At 45.4% G+C, this 18,168-nt stretch overlaps 1 protein-coding gene across 4 annotated transcripts in view; it reads right to left on the bottom strand.

Annotated features, from left to right (window-relative positions):
- nlgn3a (neuroligin 3a) overlaps positions 1-18,168 on the bottom strand; it is a 175,248-nt gene continuing 157,080 nt past the window's right edge. For all 4 annotated transcript variants that reach the window (XM_029441561.1, XM_029441563.1, XM_029441562.1 and 1 more), the window contains 2 exons: positions 10,951-11,740; positions 1-948 (listed from right to left, as the gene is read on the bottom strand). In XM_029441561.1, the coding sequence (XP_029297421.1) occupies positions 90-948; positions 10,951-11,740 (1,649 nt within the window). In that variant the 3' untranslated portion in view covers positions 1-89. The remainder of the gene's footprint in view (positions 949-10,950; positions 11,741-18,168) is intronic.

Consider the following 18,168-nt stretch of genomic DNA (forward strand, 5'->3'; position numbering starts at 1 on the left):
TCCGCTCGTTCATGCTCCTGCGCCTCCTCCTCCACCACCGCCGCCTCCTCCTCCCCCGCCTGCGCCGGCTGCCCCAGGGCTCCTTAAAGCTATACGCGGGTGGTTGAGTGGGAGTGTGGCAGGCCGGTGGAGTTGAATCCGGTGGTGAAGGTGTTGTAGGGGTGCAGGTTGGGCATCCCTACCAGGGAATTGGGGATCATTGTGATGGTGTTGGGGGTCATAAGGGGAATGTCATCCGGAGAGCGCCGCAGAGTGAGCGTGTAGTCTGGCAGCGAGGCCAAGCGCAGTGCCCCCTCGTTGCTGTTCCCCGCCTCGCACTCATGGTGCGTCTGATTCATCTGCAGCGACATGATTTCCTCCTCAGGCGCGTGGTGGCCAATGTCGTTAGAGGAGGTCTGGCGTTGCGGGCTGGGCTGCCCGTGGCCGGAGTCCTGCCGCCGCTTGTCCTTGCGGTAGTAGAGGGCTGCGAAAGCAAGCACGTTGAGGAACAGCAGCGAGGCTCCCACAGCGATAGTGACACTGAGCTCTGTGGAGTAATCCCGCGGGTTCTCCACCACCAGCGGCCCCGTCTCCTCGTCGTCGCTCCAAGAGTCTTTGTCCTCACTGTTGTAGGCCGGGGACATGGGAGGCCGCTTGGTGTTGTATGGCCAGGAGGTTTTCCCATTGGGCCTCTTGGTGGACAAGGTGTTCTGGGTGGTCTCTGGCGGGGGCACTTTGGTGGTGGTGGAGGTGTAGTGGAACATGTCGTGGAGGTTGTACAGGTGGGGCACAAGGTGTTTCCAGAAGGCCACTTTAGTAGCACGGTAGTGGTCGCGTACGCGTGGCTTCAGGCCGATGTGCAGGTACAGCTGGTCCTGGGGGTTGTACTTGGACCAGGCCACCTCTTCAAAGCGGTTGGCCTTGGTGTGGATGAACTTGGTGTCTTGGGGAACCGGCTTGTTAGGATCCCTACAGAAAGAGAGGAGACAGACATGATGAGTGTTAAATGACATTCTGACAGTGCATTTAATTATTCATGCTCTCACATTCATGTGGGAATAGGAAACACATAAAAACAGCAAAAAGACACAACAGTATCAGTCACGGCTTATATTTTGGCATGAAAGGGGTTCAGCCACCACTGGAGAATTTATTGATCTTGTTTGACGAAACCCACAATAGTGAAAGAATAGACCCACAACAGCAACTAACAGGCTGCAGTTAATAATTGATCCGGTGTGTAAGGTGTGGTAAACTTTCTGTAGCTGTATCAACTGACACTGATTTCTCCTATCAATTTATTTTCCCAATCCACTTACACTATTTGTACCACAAGATCTCCCCGTCCCTCTCCTCCTTCAGCCACCTCTCTTTGGGTATAGAGTGCCTGCCTATGCCTGTCTGTCCCCCCCCATCCCCCCCGTCCTATCCTCTCACCCCAGATGTTGTTCTTAATTCAGTTCTGATGCAGCCCACCCACAAAAACCAGGGCAGAGGCTTTTAAAGTAAACACATATGAATAAGTCAGCAGGCTTTAGGGCTCGCGTCAGGAGGCATCTTGTTGTTGATAATCCAACGCTGGTGGAGCCCCTCCACTAATTGCTGAGGGAAGGCAGCACAGTGTGCATTGGCATCCAGTGTACTGATGTAAAATGGACCATATTAATCAAGACACTAAGGGGGAACTGCAAAGGTGCGTGCGTCTGCATAAGGGATGTGTGAGAGTTTGTGAGACAGAGAGAGGGAGAGTGAGATAGAGAGAAAAAGAAAGAGAGAGAGTGAGAGGGAAAGAGAAAAAAAATTCTGGATGCAGTACCTCTTTAAATCTACAGAGTTCACTGTTCCACTTTTCAGTTTTTTGACATGTTGCCTCAACAACCGATGGCCAACCATTTCAATTACACTGAAGCTATTGATTTATTGAATGAATTAACATATAGCAATCTCCCACAATCACACAACTCCATGTTGCTTTGTCGCAATACAATGTCAAAAGTGGGATTTCTACGACCTATTGCTATTGCTTTTAGTACTGATGAAATTACTTTCTGTGAAAAAACCTAAAGAATAGCTCTGCAGCCTTGAAAACACAATAATTGATGTTGCAGCCGAGAAGTTCAAAACTGTGTTGTTGCAGGGATATGCGCAACATTTCTCTAAATGTCATGAAATATCCCTTTGTGGGTCTGATTGCGATGTCAGTGGCAAGCAAAGTTCAAATTTAGTTCGGGATTTTGGGATATGGGCGCCTACAGTGTTTTTTTGGCACGGGCTGAAAAACCTCCAAACACGGCCAAGAGAATTAAAAGCCATGCCAGAAGAATTCACCCTCCATCCTCTCTCCTGTTCGTTTCCCTGCTGTCAATTTTTCTTTTTCAGGTCAGTGCTTCTGGGAGAGGTGAGAAAGAGAGAGAGGGAGGGGAGAGAGAGAGAGAGAGAGGGAGGGGAGGGAGAAAAAGGGAGGGAGAAGAGAGAGAGAGAGCGAGAGAGAGGAGAGAGAGAGAGAGAAAAAGGGAGGAGAGAGAGAGAGAAGAGAGGGGGGGGAGAGAGAGAGCGGAGGGGAGGGAGAGAGAGAGAGAGAGAGGGAGAGAAAGAGAGAGGAGGGAGAAAGCGAGAGAGAAAAGGAGGGGAGAGGGAGAGAGAGAGAGAGGGGAGGGGGAGGGAGGAGAAAGAAAAGGTAGGAAAGCCGAGACAGAGCGAGCGGGGGGAGTTTCTCCTCGCGGATCTTATAGGGGGGGGAGACCCCCACTGAACAAGCGAGGAGACTCTCCGGGGACTTGTTGAGGTTTCACGAGATATCCTCTCTCATGTTCCTCTCCCCTGTTCCCTGCGGGAGGGTGCTTGTGAGAGAGGAGGAGTTAGCGCGCCTCCACTCTCCCTGACGCTCCGGGTTTCTTTCTAGCATCTCTCTCGGCTCCCGCGGGCTTTTCGAGGGAGAGGGGAGTCTCGGAGGAGAGAGAGAGAGACGAGAGAGAGAGAGAGAGATGGTTAAAGCAAATTGAGATGGCTGCATGCTGAATCCCTGGACCTGGGCCGGTGTCAGCAGAGCAGCCCGTAAATAACCTCTTTTATTAGGCCCGTAATGATCCACAATGAATATTGACAGCCACACTATGATGACTTTGTAGCTGAATATCAGTAATTAAGTTTCAAAGCAGTGGGTGGTGGAGGTAAGGTCATATTGATCTCCCTGTGTGCAACATGCCAGAGAACAGGACATCAATTGAGCAGCCTGAGACGTGGTTGTCTGCAGCCTGCGTGCTTCATGAATTTTCCCAACAGTCTTTGTGCATGCTGTCCCACACACACATGTGTAAGCAAATTCATCCCCTCTCTTTCTCACACACGTATACATACACGCACATGACAACAATGATGGAGGTCAGAGCAATCTCAGTTAATGGGGATTCTGTGCATTTCCATAACACTGCAAATGCTCGCTTTTCAGGAGGGTCAATTTGCTGAATTGTTAAGGCAAGAAATATTGAAAAGGTACTTGGATAGATCTCACAAAACAATCAGTGTGCGCAGGGAGCAAACAAAAGTGGTGGTGTGGAGGAGTTAGAAAAGCTCTTTGGTGGTTGGCTGTCTGGTTCAGTGCAAGTGAAGATGAATAATTTAGGGAACACAAAGAAATCAATGTGGCATCTTTAGTTAATTTGATTTGCCGCATTAGAGAACAACTGGCTGCCTTATCTAATTACACACACATATGCTTGGGTAATTGTTGCAAAGTCAATAGTAAACAGGCTACATTCCTTTGAACAATTTCCACCACCGCTGCTCAACTTTGGGCTGCAAGGTGGCTTTGAAGTCCTGCCCTGAGCTGTATAGTCGAAGGCAGTGATCTGAGCTCGGTCTCTGCTGCTCAATGTGGTGAGGGCCACTAGGTTACCCTGCTCTATTTGAACTGAGGCTTAATGACCGCTGTGTGATGCAATGTAGTCGGATCCACTTTATAAAAGGTCCTGAGTGCTGAGTCCTGAGTCTGAACATGGTAGGATAGTGCTGAAATCCTTGCTGACGTTTTCTGTAGGTAGTAGATTTTATAACACCTGCACAATATAATCCAATAGAAATAGTTCTGTAATGCATCCTGCCAGAGTGATGCTGAAGTTATACATTTTCTGGGTGAAAATCTTACAGATATCTTACAAGCAGTGTTGGGGAAGCTACTTTGAAAGCATAGCGTTGCAAGCTACCAATTACTGGGAGAAGTTGAACTTCAGCAGAGCAAGCCTGGGGAGACATGTCGTTTGGTTATCTGAAGCTAGTATAAAAAAATATATAACAAAATGTAATACAATAAAATCCCATGCACGCAAAATATGCAACTCAATTGAGATTATTTTAAAAAAGTGGCCACTTGTTTACAGGTCATACATAGACCAAAACTAACTTGCATCTTTTTAAGACCGTTTGACCGACTTAAACACTGGTCTTAAAAAATGGGACTTACAGTACTTGTCAGTTTTGTAACATCTGACATATATATATATATATATATATATAATATTCACTAGACAATATGAACAGTTTGAACACTGGTCTAAACAATGGGCCCATCGTTCTACTATCCAACAGCGGTGACTGCACGACAAATGTATTGGAAGAAAAAGGGGAAGGGGCTGGTCAATGGGGGATCAATTACATTAGGGAAACAAATGGTGAAATACAAATGAATAAATAAATAATCATTCCTTTCATTTATAGTTTAAAATTGTCTTAATCTATACAATGAGCTGCATTAGCGCGTAAACAGAGACATTTTGTTTTGACTCTGTGCTTTTGTAACTTTAAAACAATGTAATGACTGTGATGTCATTCTGTGATGAATTCTCAGAGATACAGACAGAACCAAATGGAATTAAAAAGGCTGGAAAGAGAAACGTTGACGATAAGATATCAAAAGTCTGCCGATCTTGATGGACCGAAGACTTTTAGAAGTCACCGCGCAGCAAAATCTTTTCATTTGAGATAATAAAAAAATAAATATTAAAACACTTATTGAACATTATCTCAAACTGTCAAAAGAAACGTCTGGCAAACTGAAATGAGAAGGTGTGCTGGTGGTACAAGTACAAACAAAAAAGTATTGCTTAGTTTATTTGATGTGCCTGAATAGCCTCAAATTATATTCGTCACTCCAACCTCATTGTTCATCGTATCATTTCAAATTCAAATATTTTAACAGTATGGTGATAAAATGCTCGACACTTCCCGGTCTCCCTGTATGTGTTCAGCTCTATAACAAGCACCTTGTTGTGACTTGGAAGAACAGCCCTGGCATAATGTGATGTTTGTGGACCTGTTGGGATCTCAGAGCTCTCCTGCATTAGCTGATAGCCTGCCTCCTGTCAGACCTCCCACTTAATCCGGATGGTCATTGGAGCTATGGCCTGACTCCCAGGCAGAGGAGAGGGATTATTACACCCATAAAAGCAGGCGTTTTAATGGTCTTTCAGATTTCCTCTGATGTGTTCATATGGCTGCGGTACTATAAACCATCGCCTTCATGTTCTCCTCAATCCTCCCCTCATAATGACCTGCTGACCCCCGCTAACCTTGGCCTGCCATGTGTGTTTAAGTACCCCCATATGTTTGTGTCTGTGATTGACTGGGAGTTTGTGTGTTTGTGTGTGTGATTCATTTCCTGTCAGCTTGTGCACCTGTATGTGTGTGTACTTGTATTTGTGATGCATCATGGTGTGATGACCTCTGGGGCCACACAAGCTCAGCACTTGAACTCAAGACATATCAAAACATTCCACAAAGCAGTACTTTCTGTGTAGGGATGATGACGAGCCTCTCCAGGCTGATATAAGAAAATAAATAAAAGCCGTCTGTAAGTGTTGAGCTGCTCTTCTATAGGATGCTGCAGAACCTGGATTACACACGACTCCCAGCTCTACACTTACATGTGGCAGAACGGGGGCCTGAGCTCATTACCTATTCCAAGTCCTATCTGCACGCACTTGATGTAAAAGGTAGATAAGGGGGAAGAATGAATATCATTTTCTTTTTTTTTTCGTTTCCCATGTACCTCCTTCCCCTTTTCATCCTGATGTAATTTGAAGTGCTTGAATGATCATAGACCTAGCCATCACCAAATCTGAAAAGACACGTTTAGGTGCCCTAAGGCAGAAGACAGGAATCTATTTTCACTACACTCAGGGTCGCTGAATCTGGAGTATAGCTTCTCAATATAAAACAGGGAACATGCATTAATTCAGCGGCACAGATGCTTATTTTGCTAAGCTGCTAAAATATGCAAAGTTGAAGCCTGTTCTTTTTTTTCATTTAGTTTATTGTTGCGTAACAAATTCATCCCCTGCAGTTGTTTATCTACTTACCAGGTAATACAAAGTAAGCAGCTAATTGTAATTTTAAAAAGAAGGTTCGCAACACCACCACCTGCATTCTGGCTACATTTTTCATAAATACGCTCAATCTAATGCTCTTTTGTAACATTGTTCTCAGCTCGGCCTAGGGGGCAACTTCAGCACTGAGCGGGCAAATTATCAGGCTGTGCTCTTTTACCCTTCATGTGGTTGCACGCTGGGGCAGAGGGCTGAGTGATGCGCGGTTCATATTTAATAGCAGCCTCCGGTTCAGCAGGCTAAGTGATGCAGGGCGAGGCGCTCTGACTTTGGGGCGTGCAGAAGTGTTGGAGGACACAGCCCTCGGACCACTCCTTATCGTGAACACTATTGATTTGCTTGATTAGATGAGTGGCAGCAAACAAAACACCTCCCTCTCCCGCAACACCTTCCCTACATTCCCTTTCTCCCTATTTCAACCAATTAGCAGCATTCTACCACTTCATAATGGTTATGTATTTAGTTTCAACATAATAGTATTTATCCCCATTTAATCTGACAACCACTTACTTACGGATGTACACATGCAGATCTACTTCCTTTTCTCCTCCTCCCCTGTTGCCCTCCTCTCATTACATTCAGCACACAAGCATGGACACCGATCAATGGCAACCAGGCCCCTTAACAAGCCACACCACTTCCTTACCTTCTCTAATGCAAATCAGGATATTGGCTACAAATCTCCTATCAAGTGAGTGCCTATTTAATGGAGTATCTAGGTGGCTGTTCAGGGCTGGGCTGTTTCACAATGCCGAGCATTCACAGACTCCCGGTACAGGTTGAGTTGGTCCTAAAGAAGGAAGCTGAAGAGAATGAGGGATAATCCGGAGAAAGGACAAGGAGGAGGATCAGGGATGAGTGATGTAACTACTAGACAGCTGGGGTAAAAAAAAAAAGGCTGAAGAAGTGCGTGAATGAGGTCAGACGGTAGAAACAGTTGATGTATACACATTGTGAACCCCACAGGGAGGGTTGTTCGATTGACAAGCGGGAGAAGAACAAAGAAAAAAATCAACTAGCAGGGTTGTAAATCAAAGCGCTGGCTGTTTAACTGCACTACAGACACACTGTAGTTACTTCTATCTACATTTGTTTGGTCGACAGCCGTTGTCACTAAAGACAAAGCAATCAATACTGCATATTTTAGCTCATGTTGTGAACGTAAAACATGAGTAGACTTTCTTTTTCTTTTTTCATGGATTAATGAGTGAGAGGGGGATGGAGGAGAATGAGAAAAAATATTCAACACATGACAGCGCTCTGCTCTATAACTACCTAGTAAGGCCCTGCGCAGCATGTGGCACAGCACGCACATAGCACAGGGGAAATAAGCACCCGCCAGCAAGAAGAAAATAAAGTAGTGGGAAGATGGACCAACGTATTTATAGCACTAATGATATATAATGATTGATATTTTCTGGGTCTTTTCATCATTCTGTCTTTTCTGAAGTGCTCTGCCAGTGTTTTTGTGTATAGCTGCGCTGCTGCGCTAGCATTTGTGTTCGAGAAGGTGCGAAAGTCGCATTATGTGGACTTGTTGCAAAAGTTTCGGAGAAACTGTTCAGAAGTTGTTGTGGCAATAAAGCGCAGGCAATTTCTGCCTGTCAATAGTAAAACAAATGTTGCAGCCAGAAAAATAACTCTGAGCTGAGTAAATCCCCGGCTTGTGAAACATCCCTAACTCTCAGGAAAGAACTGCCTCATAGTGTAAACACACACTCTCACAATCCCGCACACACACACACACACACTAAGAAGATTTGACAGCATGCACTCTCTGTATGCTTTTATGCTTCACTGACACTGATGGAGGTAAAAAAAAAAAAAGTGCATGGGCAGGGATTTGCCCTGTAAAGATGACACATGAGAGCCGGGGAAAGGAAGCGCTTTGGGGGGAACGCTACTATGATACACACTGTTGACATACAGTCCAAGTGTCTTAACATCGTGTCACACATGTTGCTACAGCCGATTTGGAGAGGGGGCAGGAAATGCAATCTGGGTCAGTTCATTACAAACATCTGGAAGGGGAGCTTTACAGATATAGGGAAGATGGTTGTTGGACGGGCCACAGATGCAGCTGTGTCTTAAAAGGATGTCCTCTGGAGCCAGATTGGGTTGGGTGGTGTTGGGAGGAGAGATCTATATCCCCTAGCGTGGTCTAAATAAGGAGGATGAATCTATGAGAAAAATCTCACATCCTCATCCATAAAATTACCCTTTGGAGCAGCACACAGAGTTTTCTATTATCCTGACATCTAATCCCATGCTCCTGTACCATCTGAGTGCCTAATTGTGGTCTGCATGTAATCCCAGAGTCTGGAGTTACGCCAAGGCGACACACAGGGTGGATATTACCCGTAACATCGCGTGCATGGATCTTGAACCAGTTTGCTTTCCCATCATTTTGCTCATAGTCTAAATCAATCAGTGACGCGAAAATCTACAAAACTGACACGGGGTGAGGAGTAAAAGTGCGATTTGTTTTTTGGCGTCTGTTCCTCGCCAGGTTGAAGGCCAGGTCAGGATGACGACAGGCTTCCTGGCGTCGTGTTGAGTCTAAGTGATTGTGGGTAAGATGGGCAGGCTGTCATCATCCATTATAATTAATTTCACTGAGGTCGCAAGATCCAAGTTCAGAGTGATTAAGTACAAAAGCACCATGCATTGTCATCGCGAGCCTCAAACATTTCTCAATCAAATGAAACACGCTCGTTCTTCTTTTAAACGCGGATAATATTATTGAAAGGACACGTAAGAAATTCCATCTGTATCTACGAATTGCAGCCTTGTATGTGTTGACACAAGATGGCTGCCTGGCAGAGGAGACAGCTGTTTAGTCCGAGCATCGCTGATGGAACTCAGTGCTTTCCTTGAGGAGCCGACATCAGTCCATCTGCACTAGACGGCCATTAGGAGTTCAAGGATCTAGCAGAGCCGGCGGCACGGCCTATCAGCCAGATGTAAATGCCACCTGATTGGACAGCAGATGATATAGTGAGAGATAAAAAAGATTTCAGACCGAGTCCCATTCAGGATAGGATCAATACCTCTCTGGTAACGGGAATTGTCAAATTAAATTTCAGTTGTTGGAAATGATTACTCGTAGTCATACAAAGCGGTCAGGTTTTGTGATGGGTGGGGGTGAAATTGAGCATTGTGGGGAGCGGGTTCATCCAGGGCGCGGGTGATCGACTGGGTCCACGCTGAGGGAATCGATACCTCGAGGGCAAGTGTTTGATATGTCTCCCTGATAAGTCTCTGTGTCTTTTGGGCCTCTGTGTAATAGAGCTTAGATAGTATTTCCAACCAAACACACACACACACACACACACACACACACACACACGCACGCACACGCACACACACACACACACACACACACACACACACACACACACACACACACACACACACACACACACACACACCACACACACAAATGCACACACAAGCACACAGATACATTTATACAGAAAGGCAGGCAGCCATGCACACATACTCAACCCAAACAGGCAGCCAGGCACAAATAGCACAGTGCACTTTCTGGAGGAACATTTAATCTTTCTCAGATTCAATATCTCTCAGGTTTTCAGAATAGGATCCAGGAAGTCCAGGCAAAAAACACCTCTGAAAAAAATGTCTGTGTTGAAAAACGCCATTTTCTGTCCTATACAATCCATTATGGAGCTTCCTTTTCCCTGCAGCTTCTTTTCTGCAGCACAGAAGCCCTTTTAATGTGCCTTTCTATTTATAACAAGTTTATAATCGTGTGATCACTGGTTTTACTAATTTGCGAGCACAGATGTTAAAAGTCATTTTAAAAGACCAACTAATAATATGTATGAATATGTTTTGTTGCTACTATTATTAGACTCAAGATAAAAAACGAAAACCTGTCTGATCTAAACTGGGATTAGAGATGTGTACTGGTTTTAAATTGGTACTGATTGGTTCCTGATTCATAATACTGTAACAATCCTGCAGCAGTCAGTGCTGCCGTCAGTATTCAAATGCGCTGGGCTAAATCTAGCAAAGAGAAAGGAAATATAGCTAACGCCACCTGTCAACTTGTGTGTTAAGGTTGTAACATTGGCGACCCAATGGGATGAAAGGTCATACATTCACAGTGTTCAAGGTAACGCTCAATAGCAGGTGGAATAACTACTAACTGTCGTGGTGTTGAAACAAAACATTTAAAGACTAGTTTTAACTTCAGCAAGATTAAAATGGAGGATTAAAATCCCTTAAATGTATGCCATCTAATGTCTTTCTTTGTAGAAACTGAGACCCTGTGTGCATTTATTGAGTCACTGCTCTCAACCACCTGTGAAGGAGACAACCAGCCATCGATCTAGATCTCACAGTTTCTCTTCCTCCGAATAGACAATACACACTATACTATGGTGTACTATGATAAAACATAAATAAATGGCACACTAAGCACTGGTGAGCCTAGCTATATATTTGAATCAAAATAAAATGAAGGGAGGATTATCAATAAGTGTACCCATAAGTATCGATACCGAGAAGCAGTATCTGTATCGATAGAATCTAATAATGGGGATAGCTGATGGAAAACTTTACTCACCCAGTCTTAGCAAAGTTGGTCCAGTAGGTCATGACCACAGCACTGAGCATGACATCGTTCTTTGAGAAGTTACAGGGGAAAAGGTCAGTGGGACCAATCATAGGAATTCCAAAAACATAGGGCACCTCGTCCCCGTGGGCGGCGTCTGACCAGGCTGGCTTCATCAGGCTCTGGCAGTGGTGGTAAAAGGCGTAGAAGTAAGTGGGTGAGCCGTAGCGAGCGTGGAGATCAGCTGTCACCACCGACGGCTCCACCCACTGGTGGTCAGTGAACAGAGCCACTAGCGTCTTGCGCCTCGTCTCTGGATTGTCTCTGTCTGCCCAGTCCGTGTACATAAACTTAATGGTCTCCCTCAACGTGTCCTTGCCCTCCGGGTACCCATACAGACTGTCCACAAAGTCTGACACCGAGAAGTCAAAGTCATTTCCAGACACGCCGTCCTCTGAATCCACCACGTTCTCCACAAAACGCAGCCCCTCGCCCTGGTTGACCCCCAGCATGATGTCGTAATTGAGGAACTCGCCCTGCTCCATCAGGATCTCAGGGTCGTCGGGGATAACATCCCCATCGATTACAGGTCCAAAGGCCACGTGGTACCTCGCTGGTTGTATGTCCTGCTCCACCAGCTCCCTGGAGCTCTTCTTCCTCAGGCAGTCCACCATGTCCAAGGTGTCCAGGACATTACAGCCCACTTTCTCCGACAGGACACGTGTATACTTGACCGGCTGGTAGTTCACCGCCCAGCTGGAGAGGGCCGACCCGCTCTGAATGATGGCTCTGTGGAACAGACCTGCACAAGGACACAGGAAGAAGAGACAGGCTGATGTTTAGTGTGTCACTATTACGGAGGATAATTCAGTTATGTGCTATACGACATGATAGTTGTTAATTTTGTTGCTGCCATTATCAAAAAGGGGTCTGTCAGCTACACAGTTGATAAGAATAACAAAGGCCAGACAGAACAAGTCCTTGTTGCCACAGAGAACAATAATGGAATCATGACTGTGATAATGAATGTGCAGATGGCCTGGTCTCTCAGACAGCTCGCAGACAGAGGAGGGAATCAGTACTCTGTCTGTCATCTTCTCTTCTTCCATCCATCTCTATACGCGCTTTCGGTAATAATCCCTGTATGTTTGTCAGGAGCAGATGCTGCCAGTATGGCTCAATAGGTTTTGCTGCAAATACAGGATGGACTTTGCCAAATCGAAACATTAATTCCTTTCCTTGTATGAAATGCAGTAAGAGTCAGATTTAAGCTTTCTTGAATATATGAACCCTGCACACATGCCCCGCGTTAATGTACTTTCAAGGTGGTTTGAATTGGATGAACCTCAAACACTGCAATTAGAGAGCCACACACACACAGACACACGCACACACACACAGACACACACAGACACACACACACACACATAGACACGCACACAACACACAGACACACACACACAGACACGCACACACACGAACACAGACACAGACACACAGACACAGACACAGACATAGACACACACACACACACACACACACACACACACACACACACACACACACACACACACACACACACTCACACACACACGCACACACAACACACACAGTAACTCTGCATTAGTTATGCGTTGTGCAAGTTAAAAGTATTTTTTTTACCTGAAAGATCTCTAAATTCTACAGTTTGTGGGTGGGTTGCTATAAATACAACCAGACTCCTACTCTCTACATTTGCAGAAGGAACGGAGCTGCGAACATTCACCTTACAATACAATGCAACATGATGGCACACAATGAAAGAAGCTGAAAAGAACAGTTTCCTGCTTCTGATGTACATAAAAAAGACACATGTTGCAGAGAGTCAACACACCATCTATTATGTGAATCTACATAGGAGTTCGGTGTTTGTGCGTGGGTGGGCTTCACAGGGGGGCGGAGTGAGTTTGGAGACCAAGATGAATAAATCTAAAGTCTCATGGGGCGCTCTGACAAATTAAATTCCTTTTTACTCCCGGTGCAATGTCAAGGAAATCTACGATGAATTTTCACCACAACGAACAGAACACAAAACATAATTTGCTCAGAAATAATTGAATTTCATCCCCTTTGAAATGTTTTCATTACAGGTAGTAGAGTGAAGGTGACATGACATCCTTTCTGTCTTGGGGAGGCCTCCCTCACATCGTCGTCAATGCATTCGCAGTCTACGTTTTGACAGCTCCACTTATCTGTCCTCCTGATAGGGTTTTTGAAATCACTAGTGCTGTTTTACCAATCTCAAAAGAAAGTCGGAGACGCAGCTCCTACCACTTCACCATGCTGCTTTATTGCTCATGGCGGTATCACTGCCGGAGTCATGGAATACCACTGAACTTGTGATCCTGAAAACCACAGCAGATGAAATGCTCCAGAATACCATGCATTAAAAAGAAGATCATTAGACGATTTCACGTTCAAGTTACAAAGCCTAGCAGAGAAATGTACAGGCACGCAGACTCAGTTTGTGCTATTTCAGCGTCAGTGTGGGTGGCTGAGTTGAAGTCTTTGTGTTTATGAGGTAAACAGCAGACTTAAGTGCCAGATATATCACTTTGGTAGTCTTAATCAGAGGCGGCGGGGGGCTTATTTCTTCTTGGCGAAGATGAAGCGTTTATTTACAGAGCTATTTAGATTTATTTGTTCGCAAGTAGTAAGTAGAATTAATGTGTCTGGGTGAGTGAACTGTGAAATGTTTCTGTGGTGAGTGTGTTTACTACTATATGCCACAGTTTGTGTATTTGATCAATGAGTTTAGGTCTGTGTGTGGCAGATGTTGGCAAAGATTTCTCCACACGTCTTAATATACGCTTTTGATTAAAATCTGCATCATTCTATGTGGATGAGCCAATCAGCTATCTGTGGCCTTGCCAGGACACTGTCCCGCTGTCCTGTGGTTGTGCGTCTCTGCAGGACGCTGGACTCTGCCATGTCCCAGGGAGCAGAAGCAGATGTCGAGGGTTTCACCCACTTGAAAGCATTAGAGGGGCAGCCGCAAGATGAAAGATGGCCGCTCGGAGGCAAAGAGGGGGGGGCTGAAGCTTAATCCTACCATCCCTCCCCTTTCCTCCTCCTCTCCCCTCCCTTCCCCTCCCCTCACTCTTTAGTGGTATTGCCTCTCTTCACATCTCAACTCAGATTGCGCTGTGCAAACAGAGCCAGTCATGGTGCAGGGAGTCTGTCCTGAATCCCAATGCCGACAGCATTGCCGACACTTTCTAAATGCCTTTGATCAGAAAGTTGCTGTAGGAAAACGTTTTCCAGCAGAGCAGCTCCTGTGATTGCCAAAGCGATTTTGACAGACATACGTATATCAAATCCGTTTGCCGTAATTGAGGAGAGCGGCTTGAAAGGCAACTAGCCTCGGCCCCGTGTCTGTCTGAACCCACAGATGGCCCGCTGCTGAGGAGGCTGCAGCCAGGTTGACACGACTAGATTTACCTCCCGCTTTGGTTGATGAAAGGGAAGAGGAGTGACTGAGGCCTTACAATTGTTTTTTGAGAATCATATAAATCCAGCGCACATGAGCTGTCACCGGAACGATAAATATGCATTAGAGCTGTGTGTTATGAGCCCCGCTGTGGTAGGAAGCTCACTGGGGAAGGTCAGAGAGAGAGGAGAGAAGAGCACACTACACACACAACACACTCGATCATCCACTGTGGGAATCCACTAATTATCCACACTGGGAGGTGTACGTGTTTATCTGCGAGTGCACGTGTGCGCACACGTGTATTTATGCTGACTTTGATTGATAAAACGCAGAGATGATGAATAGGCCGACAGGCGACAGGGCTCATCATGATGGCGGTTAACCATTTGTGACATTGTTTTGTCTTCAATATCTACTCTGACATCTACGTAGTGAGCAATGCCTCCCTCAACATCCCGAAAAAATTAAACAGAAAGGGCATGACGCAACACCATCGACATGTGCAGTGTCACATTCATATCTTGCATGTTTTACTCTGTAAAAGCAACAGATAGCCCTATCATTATCTGCTTGTGTTTGACATGCGAGAACCCGACACCCAAACTGTGAGCAGATCCATCAAACCATAGCGCTGCTGGCAGATTGAGGTCACGCTGAATTATGACTGGAGCTCTGAGGTAATCACTCATTGGGTCCCTGCTAAAATGCTGTCGGGTCGCTCTGCAGCCGCCACTGCGCTGCGGTTTGCCGACCTCGACCGCGCTGCCCCCTCACTAGACACCCGTTAAATGGGCATGCGGTTCAGGCCCTGGATTGGCTTGCAGGGATAATTCACCGCTGATAGGAGAAAAAAAGAAGATTGACCTTGGGGGTATGATGACCACTGCATAGGTTAGAGAGCTACAGTACACAGAGCTACAGTACACACACACAAACAGGCTCAAACACACACACACAGAAGTTTAGGCCATCTTTTGACAGCAGCAATGTGGATGAAATGCTGATATTAACGAGCCAATGCTGCATCACTGGAGAGAGAGTAACATGACGTGGCTGGGCTTTGGATCACTGCTAATGTATTACGTGGCATCTATGGGCATGTGTGAGTGTTGAGTCCGTGTTAATGGACAAGGATGTTCTGTTGGTGATGATGCCAGTAAGCGCCATAAATGACTGTACTTTGTAATCTGGAACAGCTGGCAACAATCTCTGAAGCATCAGCGGTGAGTTTTATCAGTCAGGCCCTGAGATAAATGTGACTGTAAAATGCAAAAAAACACTGCAACCTCCACAATGTCATCCAAATCTAATAACAAAACAAAACTTAAAGACGCTTATCAGATGACCTTGAAAGTTTGGACTGGCCAAGTCTCCTTTTATAGGTCAGTGATTCATTTTCTTAACAAGATTCCACATGACTCTAAGAGCTAATAGGGAAGAAAATATGTAAAGCAGCAAAATCTTATCAGAATTCTTCTCAGGCACATAAAAGGCATCGCGAGAGAGGAACAACGTGGCCACAGGGACACGTCTTTTTCTCTTTTTTCACACAACTCTTGTACATGCTTTTTCCTCGGCTTTCAATCTTTCCTCTGCTCTGTTTTTCTCTCTCTCCATCTCACTCTCCCTGTCTCTTTTTCTGAGGGACCACGCTGAGTCCCTCCCTGCTGATTATTAGACATAAGCCTGCGTTCAGCAGAGCTTGAATCCTCTGAGCCATCTTACCTCCACCATGACTTTACTGTAGGCAGATCTCCACAGACCCGTGGACTATGCAGAGCTTCCTCTGTTGCAAACGTTTCTCTCTGTATACAGTCCAACTAGGCTAGCGCTCAGTTGGACACACTCAATAAATGTTGCTCTGCCTCTCTTGCCGCATTTCACTCTTCTTCTATACTGTGTCCCCCCCCCATTCTTTTTTAACTCTCATCTTCTTTCATGAATCCACTGTGTTATTGTTTTTCAAAATGATGAAGATATATGCAGCTCTTTCATCCCAACTGAAATATTTAAAGCCAGCTGGGAGATAAACACTTATACATTTTTCCTAATTGTACATCCTTGGCCACTTGCAGTCTCATAACACAGGGTTAAAGCTGCTGTCTCCATGGCTACAGCTTGCAGTACCACAGGATGCATCCACTTAAACACAAGTGCCTCTGGTCTGATCATGCATTAGTCCATGGATAATTTCACATTGGTCTGGCAGCCCTGAAACAACACCTACATTGTTTTTCTGTTCCATTAATATTTCCACCCAACATCGAACTTGTCGACTAAAAACAAACAAACCGATAGAATCAGGAAGGGCAACGCGCTGCTTTCTGAGACAGTATTGTTATTAAATACACTTCCTGGATTCCCTCCGACTGCAGGGATATACTGTAAGTTAAAGCACAGAAGCATCCAGGCAGTGTGTGTGTGTGCGTGAGTGTTAATCCCTGCAAGGCTGTTATTTGCCGTACTTGTATGCTTTAACATTAAAAATGAAACATGACATAAAACAGCCCAAATAGGACTCACTACTTATGATTCATTGCATGCATGATTTGTTTTCTTGCTCTTTTATGGCTGGAACTATTCTTGTTACCTGGCTTCACATGTTTCCTCTAAAGCAGATTTCCTCTGGCCTGATTTCATAACAGATGATCCAGCTGGAAAGCTGCCAAAGAGAAGACATCTTCCTCCCAGAAACTGACTGTTTTGTTTTGCATGGATCAGAACACAAAAGCGGACTTTTGCCTAATTCCTACAAATCTTAAATTGGTCTTACATCCCGGGATGTGTTGTAGCAACATTCAAGTGAAGAGCAGTGGGCTTTGAAACGGAAGGACTGCCCTGCTCGTGTTTCATCATGTCCATATAGAGACAATGTCTGAGGGGCCAGTGTTTTCATCCATCAGTGTGAGACATGCTTCATGCCAGCCCTATATAATGCTGTTTGAAGCTGTTGGTCTTTTGCTTCAGCCTCTATAGAGACTGCATGCTTGCCTGCAGGCTGTGGCTTAGGCCTGATAAAGAGTTTGATCCACGGGGGTGGATGGAGGGAAGAGGGAGGGAATTGGAAAGCTGAACAGAGGAGACAAAACAGGATGGGATGGGAAAGGAGGACAGGAAATATAAAGGTATGAGTGTAGGAGAGGAAAGGAAATGGGAAATAGCAGGAGGCAAAAAGGGAAGAGAGGAGACAGAAGAAGGAAAAGAAAGGAGAGGAGAGGAGGATAAAAATGATCCCATTGACAGGCTGTACCCAGGTTCCAGGATCGATGTGCATCTGGGCCCGGCAAGTGTGATATCTCCTACTAATCACAATGTGACATCCACTGGTCAATAGCACACACTCCAGGCCCCATCATCACGCGCACACTGGCCCCCCCTCTGCCCCTCAGCACAACAGGGCCACTGCACCTCCTTGAACTCATCAATCTGGCTGCTAATTACAGGCCTGCACAGGACACCTGAGTCGAGCAGTATTTGTAGACTTATTCTCAGAATTAATTTCAGCCTAGAAATATGCGTGAGCAGGGGTTGACTACTTGGGGTGTGAGAAAATATCAATACACTTAAGTATCGTGATGTTATGTTTGGTGATACAGTATTTATTTATCAAAAGAAACACTATTGATTTTTAATCAATAGTTTATATGCAAAGACGGTGGCTCAGATTGTACCAACAGTTGTGCTATGAGGTTGGATGCTACAGGGACTTTGTTTATTGCAAATTAATGCATAATATCCCACAGATTTTATGTATATGG

Source organism: Cottoperca gobio, chromosome 10, assembly GCF_900634415.1.
Source record: "Cottoperca gobio chromosome 10, fCotGob3.1, whole genome shotgun sequence".
Classification (NCBI taxonomy): Eukaryota; Metazoa; Chordata; class Actinopteri; order Perciformes; family Bovichtidae; genus Cottoperca; species Cottoperca gobio.